At 37.7% G+C, this 22,195-nt stretch overlaps 1 protein-coding gene across 3 annotated transcripts; it reads left to right on the forward strand.

Annotated features, from left to right (window-relative positions):
- Positions 1–846: 846 nt before the first annotated feature.
- LOC18448240 (thioredoxin-like 2, chloroplastic) lies at positions 847–21,244 on the forward strand. 3 transcript variants are annotated; one of them, XM_006858313.4, is made up of 4 exons: positions 847–1,148; positions 3,420–3,602; positions 20,055–20,219; positions 20,859–21,244. In XM_006858313.4, the coding sequence occupies exons 1-4, from the start codon at positions 954–956 to the stop codon at positions 20,997–20,999; spliced, it is 684 nt and encodes a 227-aa protein (XP_006858375.2). In that variant the 5' UTR covers positions 847–953; the 3' UTR covers positions 21,000–21,244. The 3 variants fall into 3 exon arrangements, with proteins under 3 accessions (XP_006858375.2, XP_088722435.1, XP_088722436.1); XM_088866309.1 differs by lacking the exon at positions 3,420–3,602; XM_088866310.1 differs by lacking the exons at positions 20,055–20,219; positions 20,859–21,244 and adding an exon at positions 4,708–5,092.
- The last annotated feature ends 951 nt before the right edge of the window (positions 21,245–22,195 follow it).

The raw sequence follows: 22,195 nt of genomic DNA on the forward strand, positions 1-22,195 counted from the left end.
TTCTGTTTTTAGTATTTATCTCTTTCTAGTTCTTTTTAATACTTATCTCTTTTTTTTCTCTCTAATTATTTTTAATATTTATCTCTTCATTCTCTCTCTAATTTTTTTTATCTCTTTTTTCTCTCACTAAATCTTTTCTCTCTCCGAGGAGATTTGTCTGACAACATGTGTGTACTTTACCATCCCTTATAAAATCTCCCTTCAATCCCATCTCGTATGAAAATTAGATGGAGTCAGATTTGTATCACGTTGGAATCGTATTTGTTGAGTTGATGAAGTAAGTAGAGAGAGAAAGAGTGTTAGCGAGAAAAAAGATTTAGAGAGAGAAAAAAGAGATATTATTAAAAAGAATTAGTGAGAGAAGGAAAGATAAACATAAGATTTGTATCATGTTAGTTGAGTTGATAAAGTAGAGAGATGAGTTGATAAAGTAGAGAGAGAAAAATAGATTTGTATCATGTTAGTTGAGTTGATAAAGTAGAGAGATGAGTTGATAAAGTAGAGAGAGAAAAATAGTTAGTGGGAAAAAAAATTTAGAGATAGAGAAGAGATAAATATTAAAAAAATTTGGAGAGAGAAAAAACATATAAATATAAAAAATAAATAAAGAGATGAAACCGATAAATGTGAACTGGATAACAAATTCGTTGAGCGTGTTAATTAAATGACCGTACAGGCGAGGTTTATGAAATTGAAAGTTTTTGTTTCTAAATAGACAAAGTATATTTGTGGTAATTTTCCAAAATTTTATTTTCGGAAGCACCGTATCGTTTGGCCCTTTAAAAATAGAGCGAGAAAAATGGACCTCCGTACATGACAACGAGAGCGTGTGGATCGTCGTCATTCACACGATCAATCACAAAACCTTTGTCCAAGTAAAGTGACCTCAAGCCCTTTCTCTCTCGTCGCCTTAATGGATAAAAAGGGCGATTGAATTGCTGAGCGGGATATCTATGGCGGATGCTGTTGGAGTTTCTCACTCCTCTGCTTCTCTCTATCCTTTGCTCCTCCCTATTTCTTGCACCAATTCTTCCAGGGTCTTCTATCATCAAGGATTTTCATCAAGGTACCCATCGTTCTCTAAGTATGTTCAGCCACGGAATCATGCCAAATTCATCTTGAGCCGCAGTAGAACTTGTTCTTTCAAGGTACTCTCTCTGTTATGATCCTTCTTCAGTTGCCTGGTTTTGAATTTTAGTCCTACTGTTGAGCCCTGCTTGTTAGCTTCTTGTTTTCCTTTTATCTCTATTGAACTTGTTGAACTTAGTCTATGGGGTTTCTATTACTAAGAAACTATCCATGAAATTCGTCGTAATTTTTTGTTTTTCTTTTGTGCTTGAGCTCAATTTTCATATTGTTTCGCGATGGTTTAGCTGTATTTGGATGTTTGCTCAGTTGATCCAGAGGTGCAAGTTGGAAATAGGTGGTGGAATTCAGACCATTCAATGATGAGTTTGCACAATTTCATGGATACCTTGTCTTTCTTTATTTCTTCACTGAAATAGATGTCTTGTTTCTTTAGGCACTCTTCCCCTTCAAAAATCACTTTAGCCTGTTCTTATACTTTTTTTTTGGTAGGTAATTTACATTTTTCAAAGTGCTTACACCACATCCATGATACCCTGTTTCACGAAGAACACCCCTTTTCCGTGTTCTTGGTGCAAATTCTCTCTCTAATTTATTCCTTTCTCGGAATATCAGTAAAACAGAAAAAAATGTTTCAGCCAAAAAATCACCAGGAACAATTTCATTTTGTGACACTATATCGAAGCCTTGTGTATACCGATTGTAGGGTACTCGGGAACCCCTAGCTTGCGGAACCTGGAATCCCAAATACCGGGATCCCACCCAAGATCGTGTACATGATTCGCTAAATGCGAAGTAGATGAATACAACTATAAATCGAATGCAAGAAATAAAGAAAACATAAAAAGGATACCACCATAACATACGATTTACGTGGTTCACCCTATAGGGCTACATCCACGGCCTCGGCAAGTAGAAATCCACTATATCAATGAAGATTAAAGTTTTGGGTTACAAGACATAATACCTCACTCTAAAGATCGATAAAAGACCATCACCAATCTTCCCTTCTAAACTCGCTTTCCCAACCGAGCAACACCATCGATCAATACCTTCTTTTCCACCATAATACCGCTACTGGAAAGATAACCTCGAGAGCAATCGAGAGACTTTCTCTCTCTAGCCTTACCAACCCAAAACTCATGGGAAAACTGATCTTCTTTCCCACCGCAATACCGCTATCGGAAAGATAATCTCGAGAGCGAGGGACTTTCTCTCTCTAGCCTTACCAATCCAAAACTCATGGGAATACTGCCTCTCTCTTGGAGATCCATTCCCATAGCCCCCAAAGGGGGGTGACCCTAAAAAGGATGGGTAGTATGCCTTCATTGAGCCTCTTATATAGATATTACTTTCTTGCTTCCCAAGAAATCCCATTTTCTTTTTACCATGATACCATTATCTTTATATGAAAATATGGGTATGGTGATTTGGCTGTCACCAAATCCAACAATCTCCACCTTGATAGCAAAATCACCATAATTGCCTCGACGATCTTAATTGAATAGATTTATTGATTTCTCCTCACTTGCGTCCATTGTGGAATTCATTGTAGGGGTTCTCGGGACCGCTTAGCTTGTGGAATCGGAAATCCCAAATACTGGGATCCCACCTAAGATCGTGTACATGATTGGCTAAATGCGAAGTAGATGAATACAACTATAAATCGAGTGCGAGAAATAAAGCAAACACATAAAAACACACAGCCACAACACACGATATACGTGGTTCACCCTGTAGGGCTACATCCATGCCCTCGGCAACTAGAAATCCACTATCAGGATGAAGATTATAGTTTTGGGTTACAAGAGATAGTACCTATCTCTAAACATCAGTAAAAGACCATCATCGATCTTCCCTTCTGAACCTCCTCTCTCGATCGAGCAACACCATCGATCAATACCTTCTTTCCCACTGCAATACTGCTACTGGAAAGATAACCTCGAGAGTAACCGAGGGACTTTCTCTCTTTAGAAGTGAAAGTTAACCACCCAAAACTCATACGAATACCTCCACTCTCTCGGAGGCCATGTCTCTCTCTCTTGGCGACCAATCTCTATATTTGGAAATCCATTCCCATAACCCCCAAAAGGGTGACCCTCAAAGGATGGGTATTATGTCTTTCTTGATTCTCTTTTGTAGAGATTACCTTGAACTTCTTTCTTGCTCCCCAAGAAACCCCTTCTCTTTTTACCATAATACCCTTATATTTAGAAGGAAATATGAGTATGGTGATTTGGCTATCACCAAATCCAACACCTTATGTTATTATAGGTTCTCATGTGGTGAATTATTTATGCGTGAATATTATATTGTCAACTTTTCATGTCTAGGTTCGTGCACTTGTCTCTGAAAAGGAAGGGCCAAAATGGTGGGAAAAGACTGCAGGACCAAATATGATAGACATCCATTCTACGAAAGAGTTTTTAGATGCATTGAGTGATGCTGGGGAAAGGCTTGTGATTGTTGAGTTTTACGGCACTTGGTGTGGCTCATGCCGAGCATTGTTCCCCAAGGTGAGTTCCTTTTTTCTCCTATTCATACCCATTAAAACCACAATGATGAGAAAATATCTGTCACAATCATGTTAAGTAACAATCGACTGATGAGGCATTTGCTCTTTGCTTGCTGGAAAAATGTTATTTGCAACTTTTATCTTTGTACAATCCTCTTAATTAGATTCTGTTTTTGTTACCCCTTATAATTCTGAAAAAGCATTTTATTGTGATTGAAAGGCAATAATCTCTTTGTAGTGCAATACCATTATCATAAAAATTACTTAAGATATAAGTGTATGATACTAACTTCAGGAAACTACCATTGGGTAGAAAAAATACTTTGGGAAAATAGCATAGAATCAGTATGCGGTCAGGTGAAAATTCCAAATAACTAAACATTGTTCCTTTCCCCCTCCCCTCAAATTCTCGGAATTGCAACTTACTACACTCGTGTTTCTAACTTTTACTTGCGTTTTGAATTTGTCTTAAGTAACCCTGACGCTATGCAACAACAAACAAGTTCTACAGGGGCTTTCACTGCTGTTACCTTGTAATTTTAGGTTTCAATAATGACGGCTCACTTAATTATCATTCTTGGGTATTTAGCAGAGGGATCACCAGCAGCCTTACCTGATTTGAGGATTCTAAACCTTTTAGAAGATTATTGGATTCTTGGTGCAAACGATACATCAGGTGTCGAAGACAATGCCCCTGAAACCATTTCTGCGTTCTGAAAATGTTCTCTTACCCTTGAGTATTTTATATTCCTACATCAAATATGAATGCCTTTTGTAGGCCAATTTTTTGAAAATGAGTTTTCTATTATTCACTGGGAAGGAATGTTTTGCGCAAGATTTTCTAAGACAAGGGCTGCTTGGGATATGATCTAAAGCTGGATGGCTCTTCTACCATATGCCTCTTCTACCATTCTTTTGATTTGGGAATCGCGTTAAATTGTTTCTTTTATGAAGAAATGTATTGTTTGAATTTGATTTGTGTGGGTTATATGAGTTTTGATAATTTTTTCATTCAAGCTTGATTCTATGTTTGTTGAAGGTTTTGTTAAGAAATGTTGAGAATTGTATACAGATCTATAAATGGAAAAGTAGTTTTCTTTCCTCAGGTGCTTATATGGAAGTCTGCATTTTTGAATTTGCTCATTGTGATATTTCGGGGCAATCATCCATGTGTCAAACATAGTTACCTAGAATGGGAGCATCAAGATATCCAGGATAGGGAATGAGAACGCAAAGCGAGGTAGGCTCGAAGTTCTGTGTTAGGGGGAATGAGGTCCATACATGGTCAGGCAAAAAGGCTGATATCCTTGGCTATCAGGAAGAGTGTTCCATATCTGCACTGAAGAGTGATTCTTATCTACATAGGGGCATGTTTCTTAATAAAGTGGGATCGCGTTCTGCTGTTCATAGGATCGAGATTCCCGAAGTTCACTTTCCCATTTATTGTAATTTGGGACGAATTCCAATGAAGAATATATTTATCTTTATCCAAAGTCACCAACCCAAGTACTAATGTTAACAAGAATCATGTCATTGAAATTCTCTTTCAATTTCGATTCATGATTACATTTAAGATAGTTGTGATACTTTGTTTTCAAAAAAGAAATGCCATAATAGCTATGCTCTGCTTTGCAAAACCAAAGAAAAAAGGAAAGACATTGCTGTATATAATTCTTAATCTTCTCCTTCGGCGAGGATTGCTAGGGACTCAATGACATATATACGACAGGAACGTCACATTTTCCAAGCATGTATTATATTCCATCAGCCGTAAGGCAACCCCACAAGTGGCTCGAATTGGTTGACCAATACTCAAATGATAGAAGTTCTTCAGGAGGTGGACATGAACTAATGAACTAGCCCCAATGAAGTGAAGCATATTGATCGCATCCTCATTCCTCAAAAGAACCACAACACGACTAACTTTTCTATCTTCTTCCAACTTCTTCCTTCTCTCTCCTTGCCCATTCTTGTTGCCTTTCTTTGAAATTAGACACGTGTCACAAATCACAAGGTGTGTATGGTTGTGTATTACACATTATGTAGGACATCATGGTATTCAAAAAGTCTTTCGGTATTAAGAAATTGGAGATCCACACGCCACTGTAATTGGATCAAAACATATGCAGGTGAATTCTCCCTCCCAAAGTACATGATACTTGGTTCCTTGTTGGTGGAACTGTGGTTCTACTTGATCATGAAACCATGATTTTTGGCATAGGGATCTAGATCCCTTTTATGAGGAATCGAGTTCCCTAATTCTCTGAATTGAGATCCCAAATATCATTGAATCGCTCAAAATCAAGGTCCCGTGTCTCGGAGCGCAAGATCGAGTTTTTGGAGTGGAAGATCCCGGTAACCATGTTGTCAATGTTCAGAAAAAGGGATTTGGTCTCCTAGGCGTTTTGGATGCTGGCCGCTTAGGTGGGCACCCAGAGACAGGGTGTCCTCACCAAAATTGAAACCCCCCAACCAAAACAAATAAACAGGGGAGTTCTTAGGGCATGTTTTAAGCCTTAAGGAGTTTTTTGGGCAATTTTAGAGCCCCAAACTTGTGAAATAAATGAAAAATGTAATATTACAATCACATAACAGATTTACAAATACAAGTCTCAAAGAGATTGTAACTTGTAAGACATTGAAATGCCTTAAATCCCAAATGTCATTGAAGGAAACTAGAAGTCTATACTAGAAACGATATACAAAGTCAACAAGGCAAAATAACAAAACAAATACATCAAGTCATCAACCAAACAACTCTATGGCATCAACGACATCACCACACAGGGTGTTCAATTGGATCATGAGGAATATCTAATGATGATGTTTCCATGCCATCATCATCAGAGTCATCGCCCTCCTCAACATATTGAGCATCATCCCTCGTCTCCTTTAAATCTACTTCATCCTCTCTTGATGTCACTTTGCCTCGGCTTTCCCTCGCTAGGCCTTCTCCTTCCCCTGCTGGGCCTTCTCCTTCCCCTTCCCCTTCCCCTTCCTTTGGCTTTGAGTTTGAGCCTAAGTGGTGCGCGCTGGTTGATGTCAGTGATGATGAGGTATCATCACTGACATCAACCAGCCACTCGCATGTGTCATCAATATCAAAAGCTTTAATAGCCTCCCTATGATTGTGCTCCAACTGATGATGACGTGCTTGCAACTTTTGATTGTACTGAACAAAGACTAGGTCGTTAAGTCATTTTTGCACTAGTCTGTTCCTCTTCTTTGTATACACCTAATAGATAAAAAACTCGCTTAGTTACTAACTTACTAAGTACTAACTAGTCTACTGCTAAGTATGTATGACATCAACTTTATAAGTCACATTACCATTTCAAAGGTGCTGAAGTTTCGCTCACATCCAGAATAGCTGCAAGTCAGATTTAGTATTTTCATGGCCATCTACTCAAATGAGGGGTGCTTCCACCATGGCCCATCCACCATGCACCTATTTCATGTAAATGTAAAAATGTGAATGTAGTAATTTAGTAAATTAGGTATCTGGCCATTTGGTTAATTGAAATTCAATACTCAAATTATAAAATCAAATTGAAGAAGTTCTAAACTTTCCCGGAGGGATCTTGGACCTTTGCCTGATTGCCACCTCCTTACCTAGAGATCCATTAGTGAGCCTATACAAATCTGACTCCATCATTACCTTATCTTGCACTTCAGGATCAAGGTTGAGCTACACATTGCATTGGTTGAAAGCATCCATGAACTCAATCCTGCTATGTACCTCATGTACCTCAACATCGGTGTAAAAGTGAGTAGGGTTAAGGTAGAATCCTGCTAAGTGTAGGGGCCTCTCAATTTGGTAGTTCTATTTGTCTTCAATAATTTTCAAAAACTCCCCATGCCTCTTTTCATCCCCCAAAGATCTCTTGATTTCTTTCTTTGCATCTTCCATGGCTTTATAGATATGCCCCATAACATGTTTCTTCTCAGCATCAACCATCTTGAGAACCTTTACCAAAGGGTGAAAGACTAACAAGGCATACTGGACCTTGTTCCAAAATCTTGAGTCCATGATAATGTCCATAACCATTCTTCCATCACCTTTCTTGGACCACTTGGACTTGGTCCAATCCTCAGACACAAACATGGTAATCTATTTTCCTTCTGCTGAAATAAAGACTGCAAGGACAAGTACGAGGTAGCAAATCTAGTCACCCCATGTCTCACCAAGTCTCTGTTCTCAGTAAACTTCCTCATCATGGCTAGGACCTGACCAACATAGAAATCCCTAAGTTAAGTAAATTACCCTCAAATTCTCAATAAATTAATGCATTAAAAATACTCAAAATAAGTAACAACTAACAAATTACTAAAGAAACTAGTATAGTACTAAAATGTATACTTGAGTGTGACTGCATAAATATATTGTGACTTTCTTTACCTTTTCGATGTTTGTCATGAACATCTTCCTCTTACCAATGGCCTCAGCAGGAGGTCTATGTAGTGTGCTGCACAAAGGGACCAAAAAATACGTGGCCTCTTCTCCATAAATAATTTGGCGCCCGTCATATTAGTGGAATACATATCGGTCACAACTTAGACCACTTTATCCTCCCCTATCTCTGTTATACACTCATCAACCAACTTAAAAATGAACTCTGCATCATGGGACTTGTTTGAAGCATCAATAGACTTCTTGAACATTGTCCCTAATGGACAGTTCACCATCAAATTCATGATGCTTCTGTGCCTCTTGTCACTCCAGCCATCGGTCATTACTGTGCAACCCTATACACCCCACGCATTAGTGTGGGTCTTCAAATAGTTATTCGTTAGCTCCACTTCTCTCGTGAATATTGGCCTTTTAACCTCATAAGCAGTTGGAGCCCTCAACCCTGGCCCAAACTAGCCCACTGCTTCCAACATAGCCTGGAAGCTACTCAAGTTAATGGCATTAAAAGAAATGCCTGCTTGGAACATCCACCTCCCCACATAGTAGATGACCCTTTCTCTATTGTCCTTCTTGAAATGGGTCTCTAAGCCTCTTTGACCCCGTTCTCGTGGTAGTACCTCAAGATCAGGGCAGGGAAGAAAGCATCCATAGGCCCTGTTGTTCTTGGCCTACTAGAAGAACCAACCTCAGTATACATGTCTTCGTCCTCTCTTCGAACTCCAAGAACATCTATAGCCCTTACACGTTCATCTCGTGTTATTCTCACCTCTTGTTTCTTGGCTTTCACCCTTCAAGTTCTCTAGCATCTCTCTCCTGATCTCAATAGGCACTAGAGTGCATGACGCCACATCCCCTTTAATGCTGGCTAAATGCTTCTTCAATCTGTTGATGCCGGCATTATAACATTTTTTGCAAAATTTGCACTCGATCCTATTCTTATCAAGAGGATTTGGACAAGTTCTATACTTCCAACCTGGATCAATTGGCCTACTTGATGCACTAGAAGTCATTATCCTCAATGAATACTAATTGATCAAGTATCAATCAATGTGAATTAGAATCAATCCCCTAATCAGCAAACCTGTAAAATACATAAGATTAAATAATTAAGTCATTAACTATCATTTTACAATAAGACATAATATATTAAGACCTTAGATTCACTTTCACATAAGACTTAACCCATTAAGATATCACATAATCAATTATTTGTCAAATAAACTAAAACAAAAATAATAGAATATCAAAATATGACACATTGTACAAAAAAGGAATTAACTATTCATAAAAGAATACGATATATGCTCAATTTCATTGTCCAAATGAGAAAAAGTTCAATTAATCACAAAGAAAATCAATCTTTTAAGAACAAACATGTAAATATCTCGTAAAAGAAAAAAAAAGTAAAAGAAAAAACACATGATTCATAACATTATATATTGTAACAAAATAAAATCAAAACCCTCTTTGAAATATGATAATACTTTAAAAATATTAAAATCAAATCGAAGTCGGTGCAAACCGCGTCTATTGGGTCGCCAAAAGTTATCAAAATCAACTATTAGAAGGTTCAAATCCACCCACAAATTATTGCTTTGTTTTGGGAAGAAATTGAAAATAAAAATATTGATCTTTCGATAAATCATAAAAGAGTTGTTTTTCTCTACCTAAAGGTCACGGTTTTTGTTTTGGGGGTTTAGAATACCCCCCAAAATGCTTCTCCTCCCTTTCTAATGGGAAAATTACATTTTTTACCCTCACCGAGGGTTTTTTTCTCCCCTTCGCAAATTGTCACGGGGCGGCGCTTAGGTGGACGCCTAGACAGTAGCACGTAGGTGGTGCCTTACCCACCTAGGCAGGCGCCTAGAGACAGGGCGCATAATGACCCCACCTAGACTGCGCCTAGTCATTTTTTAAATTTTGTTGCCTAGCCGGTCGGGCGGTCGAATTTGCAAACATTGCATGGTTTCAAATGGGGGACATTTTTATGATGCACATTCATTTATTTTATTTTTGAAATATACTTGGGCTAAATTTCTTTCAAGTCGAGGAATTCAAGGGTTTTTCCCTCTTACACCCTATTAAATTGGGCATTTGGGTAGAAGTAATCGATATTAGTGGCATAACTTGTTCCATTCTTATTAATTGGATTGCTCTTTTGGTTTCATGATGTTGCCAAGTTATTTTAAGTGGCTTAAATGGTTTAGCCCTTAAAGGTTTTGTATTAATATGGGAAATAAGTACAAAATGTTTATACCAGGAATAAAATGAAAGTAGCTCTTAAGAGCTCTCTATGTGCATGTATCCTCACTACAGTTCTAAAAAAGTTACGCATTCAAACCTTTCCTTGTGAGGGGGAAGTTCTCGGCCAAAACCGGTTAAACATTAGTTTTGATTAGCTTTTGATCAAATTCAATCTTTTCCTTGGAGCAGACCAAACAACACACTGATCGACAGTCCGACTGATTGGACCACCAATTCGGTCCAATCTTGATAACTATGATTTGCAGAGCTCAATGCCTGGTGGGCCTTTAAATATTACAGTTATTGAAGAAATATGGGAGATATGTTATATGAACCAGGGTGAAGCCTACGTCTCAATTGTTGTAACCTACCAAGGCAAATAGAAAGCATTGTTGCAACTTTCAGAGTTGGGGGTTGCAGGTTCAACAATTATACCATCTACTCCTTGCCACATTCATAGGTTCCTCCACGAGGCCCGTGTAGGGTTTTCTTTTTGTGGATTCAGACCTTCATTCTCATGAATGACTGAACTCTACTCAGAATGAGTTTGGTGCACTTCATGTGCCAGTTCCTTTCATAGCCCCAGCAGGTCATCAAAATCCTCCCCCAAAGGTCCAAACCACCACCATGGCTGCATCCTCCTCATTCTCCTTTATCGGCTGTCATGCACAATTGCAGCTTCTAAGGTTCTTTGGAAATCAACCCACTCTGATACTAGACGATGTAAAATGAAACCACAAAGAGGGGAAAGCAAACAACCTATCGTATACCTTGAAATAGAAAAGGAGCTTACAAGCCAAGCTCCATAGTTTCCTCTTAGCTGAATTAGGAAAACCTAAAGCACAGACCCCAAAAACTGGCTTCACCGCCAAACTATTAATTGACCAACCCTAATCTAAGTGCAATCTAGCCCATAAGTTGCAAAAAGTAAATATAGGCCATAGAATTAAATGAAACAAAGCAAAAAAGACCAAAAATCCTTAATGCATGAAAGTCCAAACTACCACTAACTATGTGCCATAAACTTTGGGCTTGACATAGGGGCCTTTAGAAGTGTTTTTTGGCTCAAATTTGCTTGCAAAATTGGGAAAATGGATTTTTTGCTGTTATATCTTATGCTGCCATTTCTGTAATGGAGTAATTATAAAAATCTGAGCCAGGAGTGAAAAGTTATGCCCTCTGGAAGTTGGGTGTCCAAAATCACCTGCATCAAACTTCTTCTGGTGAGATTTGACCTAAATTCACCTTGTGCATTCATATATAACACAAGCTAAAAGTGCAAACTGTACATTTTCAATTACAATCTACAACATGCTACAGATCATCATTGGTTCATATTGTAAACATGAAGTTTACCTCTTTCAAGACTTCATTTTTCATGCCCGCTCTAATTTTCCAATGTGAAACTTCACCCATTCCACGATTTTAGGATGTTGGCTCTAACCTGGTTGATAGCAGCATGCGAGTGTAAATAAGAATCCTTAGTATTTTAATATCAACGGCCGAGTCAAATAGGTCACAACCCAAATTAAGATGTAAATATTTATAGAAACTTGAAACTGAAAGTTACTTGCTGCATATATCTGATTCTCCTTCCTATAATTCTTCCCATGATATTGAGGATGAGACAATTTTACTGTTACTAGAAAAAGAAGGCAATTCTTTTAAAAAGGTAAACATCCTTAGAGATATACCTTTTTTCCTGTTTTAGGATTCTACACCTGCGCCCATTTTGAGTTTGCCTGCAGAGTAATCAAGAGAGCATGTTTTATAGACACAGGAATGAGCTTGTTTGAGTTTTTGACATATGGACATTCAGATGCACTATTTATAGGGGTCAATGGCTCTGCATTTGCATTTTTCTATATGTATAGTGAGATTATCTACTCCATCCAACTAATTCTGACTTTTTGAGTCCAGGGTGACCTATTGTTCCCTTTATGAAAAAAGAGTGTTTAAAAGACTTTTTTCTTTTTTTTTTTTGTGTTATGGACTTAAAGAAATTCAATTCGTGTCATAGGTCTTTCGTGTCATTTACAAATCATTCATCTATAGATGTATCTAGATTGGATCTAGAATCTAGATATCTTAATAGATATAGACTGGCTAGAGATAGATATCTGAATATCTTCAATTATACTGCTGAGTAACAAGCCATATATTATTTTGTTCTAGATAATCTGTGTGCTTAGGATTCCCTGATGATTGAATTAACCAAGTATCATGACATAACTGAGGATCTTTGGAATCTGCTGGTTCAGTTATCATACCTTAAAAACTTGTATTATCACCAAACAAATGTTTGAAAATCATTGATCCCGATTGGGAACCGTGATCTGGATCTGGATTGGAGCTTAGACAGAGCCGATTCCCTCACGAAATCAGGAATCAAACCTATTCATCTAATTTACATTTTTCCCCATCTATAATATGTTTGATTGATGATTTCCCCATCTATAGTATGTTTTATGATTTAAATCATCAATCAAACATATTATAGATGATGAAGATGGCTGTATGCTACCTTTGTATTTATTTTTCATCATTTTCGGTTTCCTCCAGATCGGTATAGTAGAAGGCCAATGTAATACCCAATTCAAGATTTTAGGACGGCGCACCAAACTAACTACTAATCATCTTATGTTCCAATAATTTAGGTGTCCTGCATTTGGATTCATTTCTGTGGTATCTTAGAAAAATGTTTATTAACTAAAAACGATAATGGGTGTGGGCTGGTTTTGGTTGTTCCAAGCTTGGAAATCGTCCTTGGTGGGTATTTCTCTGTTGTTTGTCTTTGTCTTTCTTCAATAATATGTTCTCTTTTGATTGAATATTTTGTTTCTATTGCAATATTCTTGTTTCACTTTTACTGAAATTTCTGTTTGTATTGGTGGATTTGTATTAATAGCTTGTGCATTTCATACCTTGAGTTGGTTCTTCATCATCTCCAGTTGTATTTAGCAAGCATTAACTGGTAGTACCACAGACCATTCCTCATTGTGCCAAATCGCCATAGCCATTTGGATAGAAAGGCCTTGGTTATGGGATTCAGATTGCATCTGGAATCATGGAGACCATGGTCATTTGGTTTACAGATCTCTTCCCACTTAACAAGATGATACTCATTAAACAAGGGCATGTACTAAAGAGAACTATTGTTTACGACAGAATTGAGGTGACAATACGTCATCTTCCAAACTTGCCAATTTTAAGTATTCACATGTGCCACTACTGACCTTCCATGAGAGATAGTTGACGTGACAGGATGTCATCTTGCAAACTTTCCAATCTGCCCTAGTACCGTAAGTATTGACATGTGCCACTACTGACCTTTCATGAGCAGGCAAACCGCTTATGAATGAAATACATGCTACCGCCTCAATGTATCCCTCTATAAATGTAAATCTAATCGCAGTCTCTGTCGAAACCCTCCTATACCACAAATGTAACCATATGATCCTGTAATTGAGGGATATCTTAGCTTACTTGGAAACCATTTCAAAATCCATCTTCAAAATTTCACGACGACTCTTACACAAGGTTTCAAAAAACGCTAGGTGGCTGGCCTGGCAGTTAGTGGCTCGGGGGGTGCCAAGAACCTCAGGTTCCCTGTAGTACAAGTTTTTTAGATATATACATATGTATGCTGTCCAATGCACATATATGCATATTTTTTGTTCATTTTGTAATTTTTTTATTTGTATGTATTGTAACAAACTTTTTTTTGTATAAACATTGTATGCTAAAAATAAACATGTTCAAAACTTCAAATCACAGAACTTTGTGTGAAAAAACTTAAAAAAGTTCAAATTCTAATAGTCTATAGTGTATAACTGTATTAGTAATGGTCTTCAACTCTCCATATTCCATAATGACAATGGACTCCCAACTGTCAAAGTCTTCAACAAGCTTACAAAAGTATAAAACCAAATAACCAATAGCTTACAATGGCTTCTTCAAGCCACAATTTTTTTTTTTAATGTTAGAAATAGGAATAGTTAATTGATAGAGGATTTATGGATTTTTTTTTTTTTTTATTACTTTGGGGGGTTTCAAAATAACCCCGTTACACTTTTTAAGAATTTTCAGGGGCAAAATTACCCCATTTTCCCTTCGGGGCTTCTTTAAAAATCTAAAAAGGGCCCACTGCCCTAGGTGCTGGGCGCCCGTCTAGGTGTGCGGCCTAATGCCCCTTGGGCGCCTAGGCACAGTGTGGCTTGTGTTTTAAAACACTGCTCTTGCATATCTAAGTCAAGTTGATTATTTCATGGGCCAACAACTCCTCATCTCTAATCTGCCACTTACACCCCCATCTCTAATCTCACTATAGCTTTATTGTAGGGGATAAGATGCACATCCGAAAGTATTTTGAGCAAGAAGAGTCTAAGGTCCCATGTGTCTTGATTCTTGTAATGGCTATGCCTCGGTTATGATTATGATGAAGCCATTTTCTATTCGTGCTTAAAGAGCAAGACTTACCAATAATTTCCTTCAGCCGCCCTAATCCACCAATGGATGTAAAATCCTCAAAATCAATTTTTTTATATCCATGATCGTCAAGGTGTGAATGTTTGATTTGGAGGTTTTATGCGTCCGGAGTTGTTATTTGTAGCGAATTTTGGGGTGCAGCTGTATAAAGCCATGGCTTTAAGAAATACTTTTCCTTGTTGAATTACTTTAAAATTTTTAAGATATAATATTTAACTAGATCCTACAACTTTAAAGGAGTGGTAATGTGAAGCCACCAGTGCCCAGATCCTTATCTCAAACCACATCATTACTCTGCTTCTAGTTTCAAGAGAACTCTTTAAACATTTTCTTCGGCAATTCAGCAATAGGATTCGAACTTGGGATGTAGTGTCAACATTTTAATCAATCAAGACCATGCTTGAATCCCTAAATATCTTTCCAGAAAACTCTCTAGGCCAAACTTCTACATCTTATGGGCATCCTTTGAAAGATGATCCAACCTCATCATCATATCCTTATCTCTAACATTCCTCCCATCTACTGAATACCATTTGCGTTCCATTCTCCTTGAGCAATGGCCAGGAATGAATGTTGCTCCACTAGGCTTATCATTCCCATTAACATTCCTCTCATATACTGTATGGAAACTGTGTTTCATCTTCTCTATGGTGCTGTTGTCCTGGGCATAGTTACCAGGATGTTCCAATCAAAAGGTCGATTCTGATCCGTAATCTCACATCCTGCGCTTTGGGAAACGGAACCTGTTCTACTTTATTTAATTTTGGAATCTGAATCCTTTAGTATATAGCAGTAGTATAGTACAGCGGTATGGTGTAGCAGTATATTATAGTCTAGCAGCAGTATGGTGTAGTATAGCAGTATATTTAAGTCAAATAGTAGTCTAGCAGTTTGGTATACTTTAGTATATATTATACAGTATAGTTTGTATTATATTGTTATTTATATTAAATTTAAATATATTAGCATATGGTATAGCATAGTAGAATACACTATACAATTTAGAACTAGTATAGCAGTATATTATTTGTATAGCAGCATGGTAAAGTATAATAGTATACACTATAATTCTGCTAGTTATGTGCTCTATAGGGCCTCGATTCTTAACCAGATGGAGCCTGGTGTTACATAATTTGTTGTTCAATGTAGAATTAGTATAGCAGTATATTATGTGTATTGCAGCATGGTATAGTACATAGTATACACTATAACTATACTTGTTAAGTTCTCTGGAGGGTCTCGACTCTTAACCAGATGGAGCCCATTGTCACATAATTTATCGTTTGATCTGGATTAATTTTGAATTGAGCTCCCCCACATATTGGGATCAATATCCCTGGACTTTTGGGTATACGGACCGTGATGCCTAGCATAGGCAGGTTTCTGCTTGTCACATTCCTGTGGTCCCAATCCTGATTTTGATCCTGGATCAGATTAGATCCCAATCCAGGTAACTATGGTCCTGGGTTATCCAGCTGGCTTTACCCCCAAGTATGGCGACCCTACTACTACCATCTGTTACCCTAATCTCTTGTTTCTGATCCAAACCAGCCTCCTCTCCTCATCTTCAAGTAATTTGAGGTCCAGAAATTACAGTTCAGGTTTAGAAAATGTAATTTATTTATTTGTTTTTAATTCATGGTTACTGTATTCAATCGATCTTTCAAATTTGTGAATTGGTGATTCTCACATTGTTGAAGAGGCATGTTTGATTACTGACCACCGTAATGTATTAGGGCCAGGTATTATCTTACAGTTGAAGAGGTTTATTAAAAACTTGATATTACCTTCAACATGAGGGTGTGATGCTCCGACTGTTTTGTCCCCAGAGCATTATTTAATCTAGTCCAGCACTAGGAACGAAACATGCAAAAATAGCTTGCTGAACTGGCATTGGAAACCATTTTTCATCGCATAAGACATTATGCATTAAACATGATTATGGTACCCTAGTCAATCTGAGGCCATATGACAATTATTGAGTTTGGCAATCTCATACTTGAAATATTTTGCTAGTCCTCCAATCTGGTGGGTCAATCCCACCCGTCTCCGGATCTGAACCCACCCACTAGACCAAATAGTCGGGTCTAGGTCCACTTGACCTGGATCAAACGGAGTCTGGGCCTAACCTGGTCAATTGGGGTTCATCCAACTTGACTCTCTCTCTCTCTCTCTCTCTCTCTCTCTCTCTATATATATATATATATATATATATATATATATATATGGAAAACATTTATATAAGGTGCCAATCCTATACTGTACAAGTAAGGTGCACCTAAAAAACTCACTAGAGAAATTATTCAATTGCTAGAAAACCTTCAACTCGATCATCTCGACCTCGAGATTCATAGACATTAAAAAAAGAGTATTTCGAAGTCCTAAAAATAGTTCAACTTCTAACACATTATTTGGACCGTCAATTTTCAAGATTTTCAAGTGTTTATAGATCTGCTTGATCGTCACCATTTCTGGAACTATAAATTTCATAATTGGGGGCAACGAGTCATTGCAATGCTTTATAGCACTGAAACTGCATTTTTGGCAAAGTTTTGAGGTGCACCTTACTTCAATAGTATAAGGTTGAAACCTTATACAAATGTTACCCTATATATATATATATATATATATATATATATATATATATATATATATATATATATATATATATATGTTTTTATTTTGAGTTGGACCCCACTTGGTGGATTGAGTCCGGTCCGATCACCTAGCACCGGCCTAACCCATTTGCATCCCTATTTACCTATCACGGGATTGTATGTCTATCTCGTAACCTTCTATTTGCCTGTACAGCCTGTGTAATCTCAACTATGCACGCTCACCGCAAATCAAGATGCTCTTGTGGCACAGGTAGTCCAGTGGCACCAAGCATCAGGCACTGCGAAATCCAAATCTGTGGTGCACCTAGAAGAACGTAGATTCTGACGCTTAACAGTCTACAGAACCAACTGCAATGGTTTCTTCTATACTGCAAGAGATAGACCAGCTAGAGTGGTGCCCCTAATGGAGCTCTCTTGGTTAGATTGTGCCATCAAACACTTGATCATATGAGAAAATAATGTTTTCTGGAAAGGATGATTGAGACCTGGACCAACCCGATATTCAAGCATTTAATTGTGTTCTGAAAAGGCACTCACAATACACTATCTTTGAAGCAGGGGCGTGCTCATCACTAATATGTGTATTTTGTGCTGCAGTGATGCAGAATCTGTATTGCGCCTCTTTCGGCATTATGAAGTGGCAATCGAGCTTTGGTGTCTCATCTTGGGATTATTTGGATTCAATTGTGTGTACCAAGTACCACTGAATGCACTCCGTCAAATGGAACATCTCTATCTTTCTGGGAGAGATCCATGCTGGGACAATCTTACTTGGGATTCTTATATGCTGTGACACTTTCCACAAGATCCCTTGCGAGTATATTTATTACCCTCACCATCTGTTCACCGTCTGTTTTAGTTGTCTTTGTCTGGTGTGTGTGGAGTAAGAGCGAAACCTTTGGTTATTTGAACTTTGTTCGAGGGAATTGTTTTTCATTACAAACCAGTAGTTTCGTAGCATTTTCGGAGCTATTTGTCCCTTCCATTTCACCTGTTACTAGCCTAAATGTTTCCTTAACATTCCTGAACTAGGCAAGCATAGGACGTAGCTGAAACCCAAAGGAAACTATGCATAGGCCTGATGGTAGCCCCACAATGTACTCATGATGGTCCAAATGTGGGAATGTGTGTTTTAGCTAAGTGGGGCCAGTTTTGATGAGCAACTAGAGTAAGCTGTAGATATCAAAATTAGATTGGAAGCGAGAGTCCATGTAATGTGATATGTGGTATGCTGCTATACAATGTGCTTGAGCATCATTCTTGCCATAAAACAACCGATGTACTTCTTATAGATTTGTGAACCTTCCCTTTATCTTGTGAATTGGCTTCTGTTCTTTTCATTTTAAATTTTAAAATCACTAAGATGCTGTCATACTTCCAATCTCATGTAGTTCTTCCCTGATGGTGATAGTCTTCATTCATGAAAGTATTGTTGTTGCAAGTTGCCTCTTGGGAAGAAGACGTGGATAACAATACGTATAGAATGAAGTACTAAATCACACATTTGAAATGAATGTGGTGTGTTGTGGACTTTTAAGTCCTTCAACCTCATGGAGTTAGTTGAGCCTAGGTATTTACAAGAATTCCACATTTTATGTTGTATCGACTTTTGCCAATGCTGAAACAATAAATGATCGCGTTTTTGAAATGTCAAATGATATGAAAACATTTGAAATATGCATGCTGCTGCTGGGGATCCTTCTGCCGGTATTTGTGTCTAGCAAGGAACTTCTCAGTGTATAGAAATATGGAATGTTACTTGAAACAAGAGGTTTAGACCCAAGATCTTTTATGATAGGTCCATAGTTGTTGGGATTGGGAGCAGGATCGAGGGATTTTGGAATGCTAGAAGATCCCTAATGGTTGTGAGAACCATCTGTACAACACATAATATGTTAGGGGCCTAGATCCTCAATATTATAGGTCAAGATCCCAACCTTTTGGGTATTTTGGTCCTGACCTTTTGGGATCGATCCCAACTTTTATGGATCTTGCTCCAAACCTTAAAAGAGTATGTAAAACTAAATATATGCTATTTAAAGTAGGGATCTTTATTTCTAGCAAGCAAGCCATGCAACTATATTATAAGAACAATTGTGGTGCTAGCTGGCTATAAATTAAGATAATCAACAGTTTAGTTATTATTGGTTTTGAAGGTTGTGATCATGATCCCTAACAGTAGGAATAGGGATCCCGAACAGTGGGGATCGAAATCCTAGAATTTAAAAATTGAAATCCCTTGAATAGAGCGCTAGAGTGAGGTTCCAGATTGGGATTGTCACCTATCTTAAGAGATTCCGGCGACTCTGGATAGGTCAAACCATTTTGCGCAGAATGCAGCAATTTGGGCCATGCCTAATTATGATTTTAGCCAATCTTTGAAGGACCAATTGAGTACAGACATTTCCATGGAAATTGCTCCTTGAAACTGAAGTTTTTATTCTTTCCTGGATTTGATTGGTACTTTTTTCTTTAATGTATTTCTTTTTGTAGTTGTCTTCTGAGTTGTGTTGGCATAAATTGATTCAATTTTATTTGTATTAGGAGCATATCCATGACATCATTCATAAAATAGTGCTTTTGTAATCTATTCTTCACTTTGATCAAGCTGTTCTCTAGTAGTCAACTGCTACTGTTAATAAATTTGTTGCATTAGTTGGATAACGTCTTCTTGCTTTTTGGTAACCTGCAGCTCTGCAAAACCGCAGAAGAGCATCCAGACATCTTATTCCTTAAAGTGAATTTCGATGAGAACAAACCAATGTGTAAAAGCTTGAATGTGAAAGTACTTCCCTACTTCCATTTCTACAGAGGCGCAGATGGGCAGTTGGAGGCTTTTTCATGTTCTCTTGCAAAGGTTAGTATTCTCTTATTCGATTTAGAAGTTTAACTTTGAAATAGTTCCATATTTTGTTTTCGTGCCTATACGGGGATGAGCATAGTGACCTTGCTGAAATTGTAATGGCAACATTGGATAGCGTTAGGAATAATGGGAATATTTCTTTTTTCTATAGTCATATTACATGATAACATGGGGTTAAAAAGTGAAATATGGAATCAGTCTGCTATGTTGTGCACATGATGCTTCCATGAAACGAGGGAATTTTTTCTTTCTTTTTTCATTTTGGGTTCGTTAGGAGTGGGATTCAAACCTTGGTTATAGTGGTGTAATTTCACTATGTAACCATCACGAGCCAGCTGCCAATTCCCACCTCAAAGTAAGAAGATGTCCAATATTTATTTAGCAATTCAGGAAAGCGGATCAACACTTAGAAACTTTAATCATCTTTCGGAAAGCATTATCATATTCTATGAAAGAACTACATGGCACTGAACTTACTGCTAGAAGTGAGACATGAAATAAGATATTGCCACTGAATTGACTGCTAGAAGCAAGACAAGAAATAAGATATTGCCTCCCATTTCTGTTGCGTCTATGTGTCTTCTAACTAATTATTTTTTTTTTTCTTTTTCATTCCTCAAAATTTGCATGCAGTTTCAAAGGATAAAGGATGCTATCGTGCAACATAATACCGAACGATGCAGCATTGGACCTCCCTTAGGCATAGGAGATCTCAACCTTCCTGGGGCTCCTCCTAGTTCCAAGGATGAGCCTGCAGAAGCAAGTTCTAGATAACCCCTTCAGCGTTTTATGTGTTCCATATGCTTGGCTCTTCACCAATTCAAGCATTTTTGTGCAGTTCAAGAAATTCCTGACATGTTCTTGTTCGCCATATCTATTCAAATATATATAATTATTTTTGTATTTAACCATTTTTTGCTGGATTTGTTCTTATGAGGACAAAATTGTTTGGCCCATGATTTGTGGGACATGCCAATATTTTGATGTAATTATTCATTTGAGGGGTTTTCAAGGTGTTAGCTCCTTAGCTTCTAATGTGTGGTTAATTTAAGCAAAATAAACCATTGGTATAGGTTATATTGAACATGTTATTCTGTGAAGCATCATACTGCATTAGTACTTGGGTGCCTCTAATATTCCTCTAATTTTGGCGAAGGTTAGAGGCCTCTTCATACTCTGGTGATTCAGTGGTCGGATCTTTCTCGTATGTGGGAATTAACAAAACGTACCAACTACAATACGTGAGTAATGCAACCACAAAACATCTATAAATCAGGGAAAATAGATATCTTTGCGAAAAACGCAAAAATTACCTTCCATGTTGAGTTGGGCCATCTTAACGTTTTCATCAAGGAGAACTTGGTTGATCCACTCGTGCATTGCAAGTGAAGTGATTATAAAAACCGCGAAGGACGGAACTGCAATCGTCACTTTTTGTTGAGAACTTGGTTGATACACTTTTGCTTTGTAAGCAAAGTGATTATGAGATCTGAAAAGAACCAAAATGAAACCATCACTTTTTCTGATTGTTGATGGCGGGAATCGAGGGTACGATGTTACTTTGAGGCTCCAGGCCACCTAACCTCCCCTATTTCCAAAGCTGAAATCTATCACTTGAAACCAATAATGGTAAACCAGCCTAGTGAAATAAGTATTTTAATAATCTTAATGATGTCTATCGATATGTGTTGAGCTTCTAAAGTTTTTGCTAAAGCATTCTAATAATTACCTAAGTGTGGAGGTAGAGGTGTCTTATTGACTCACCCATAGATAGTTGTATCTCTAGAGCACTTGTGGATAATGAGATAAAGCACATTACCTGCATAGACAATGTGTTGGCTTTTTAAATGCATATAACTACTGAAAGATGTCTTTGTAACTCAAGGCTTGCCACTATGGGTCTTAATTTAAGACTCAATTCATTATGCTGATTGAGAAGCCGCCGTATTAAAACAACATAAAGGTTCAAA

Source organism: Amborella trichopoda, chromosome 5, assembly GCF_054954075.1.
Source record: "Amborella trichopoda isolate Santa Cruz 75 chromosome 5, AtrichopodaSantaCruz75HAP2 v2.0, whole genome shotgun sequence".
Taxonomy (NCBI): domain Eukaryota; kingdom Viridiplantae; phylum Streptophyta; class Magnoliopsida; order Amborellales; family Amborellaceae; genus Amborella; species Amborella trichopoda.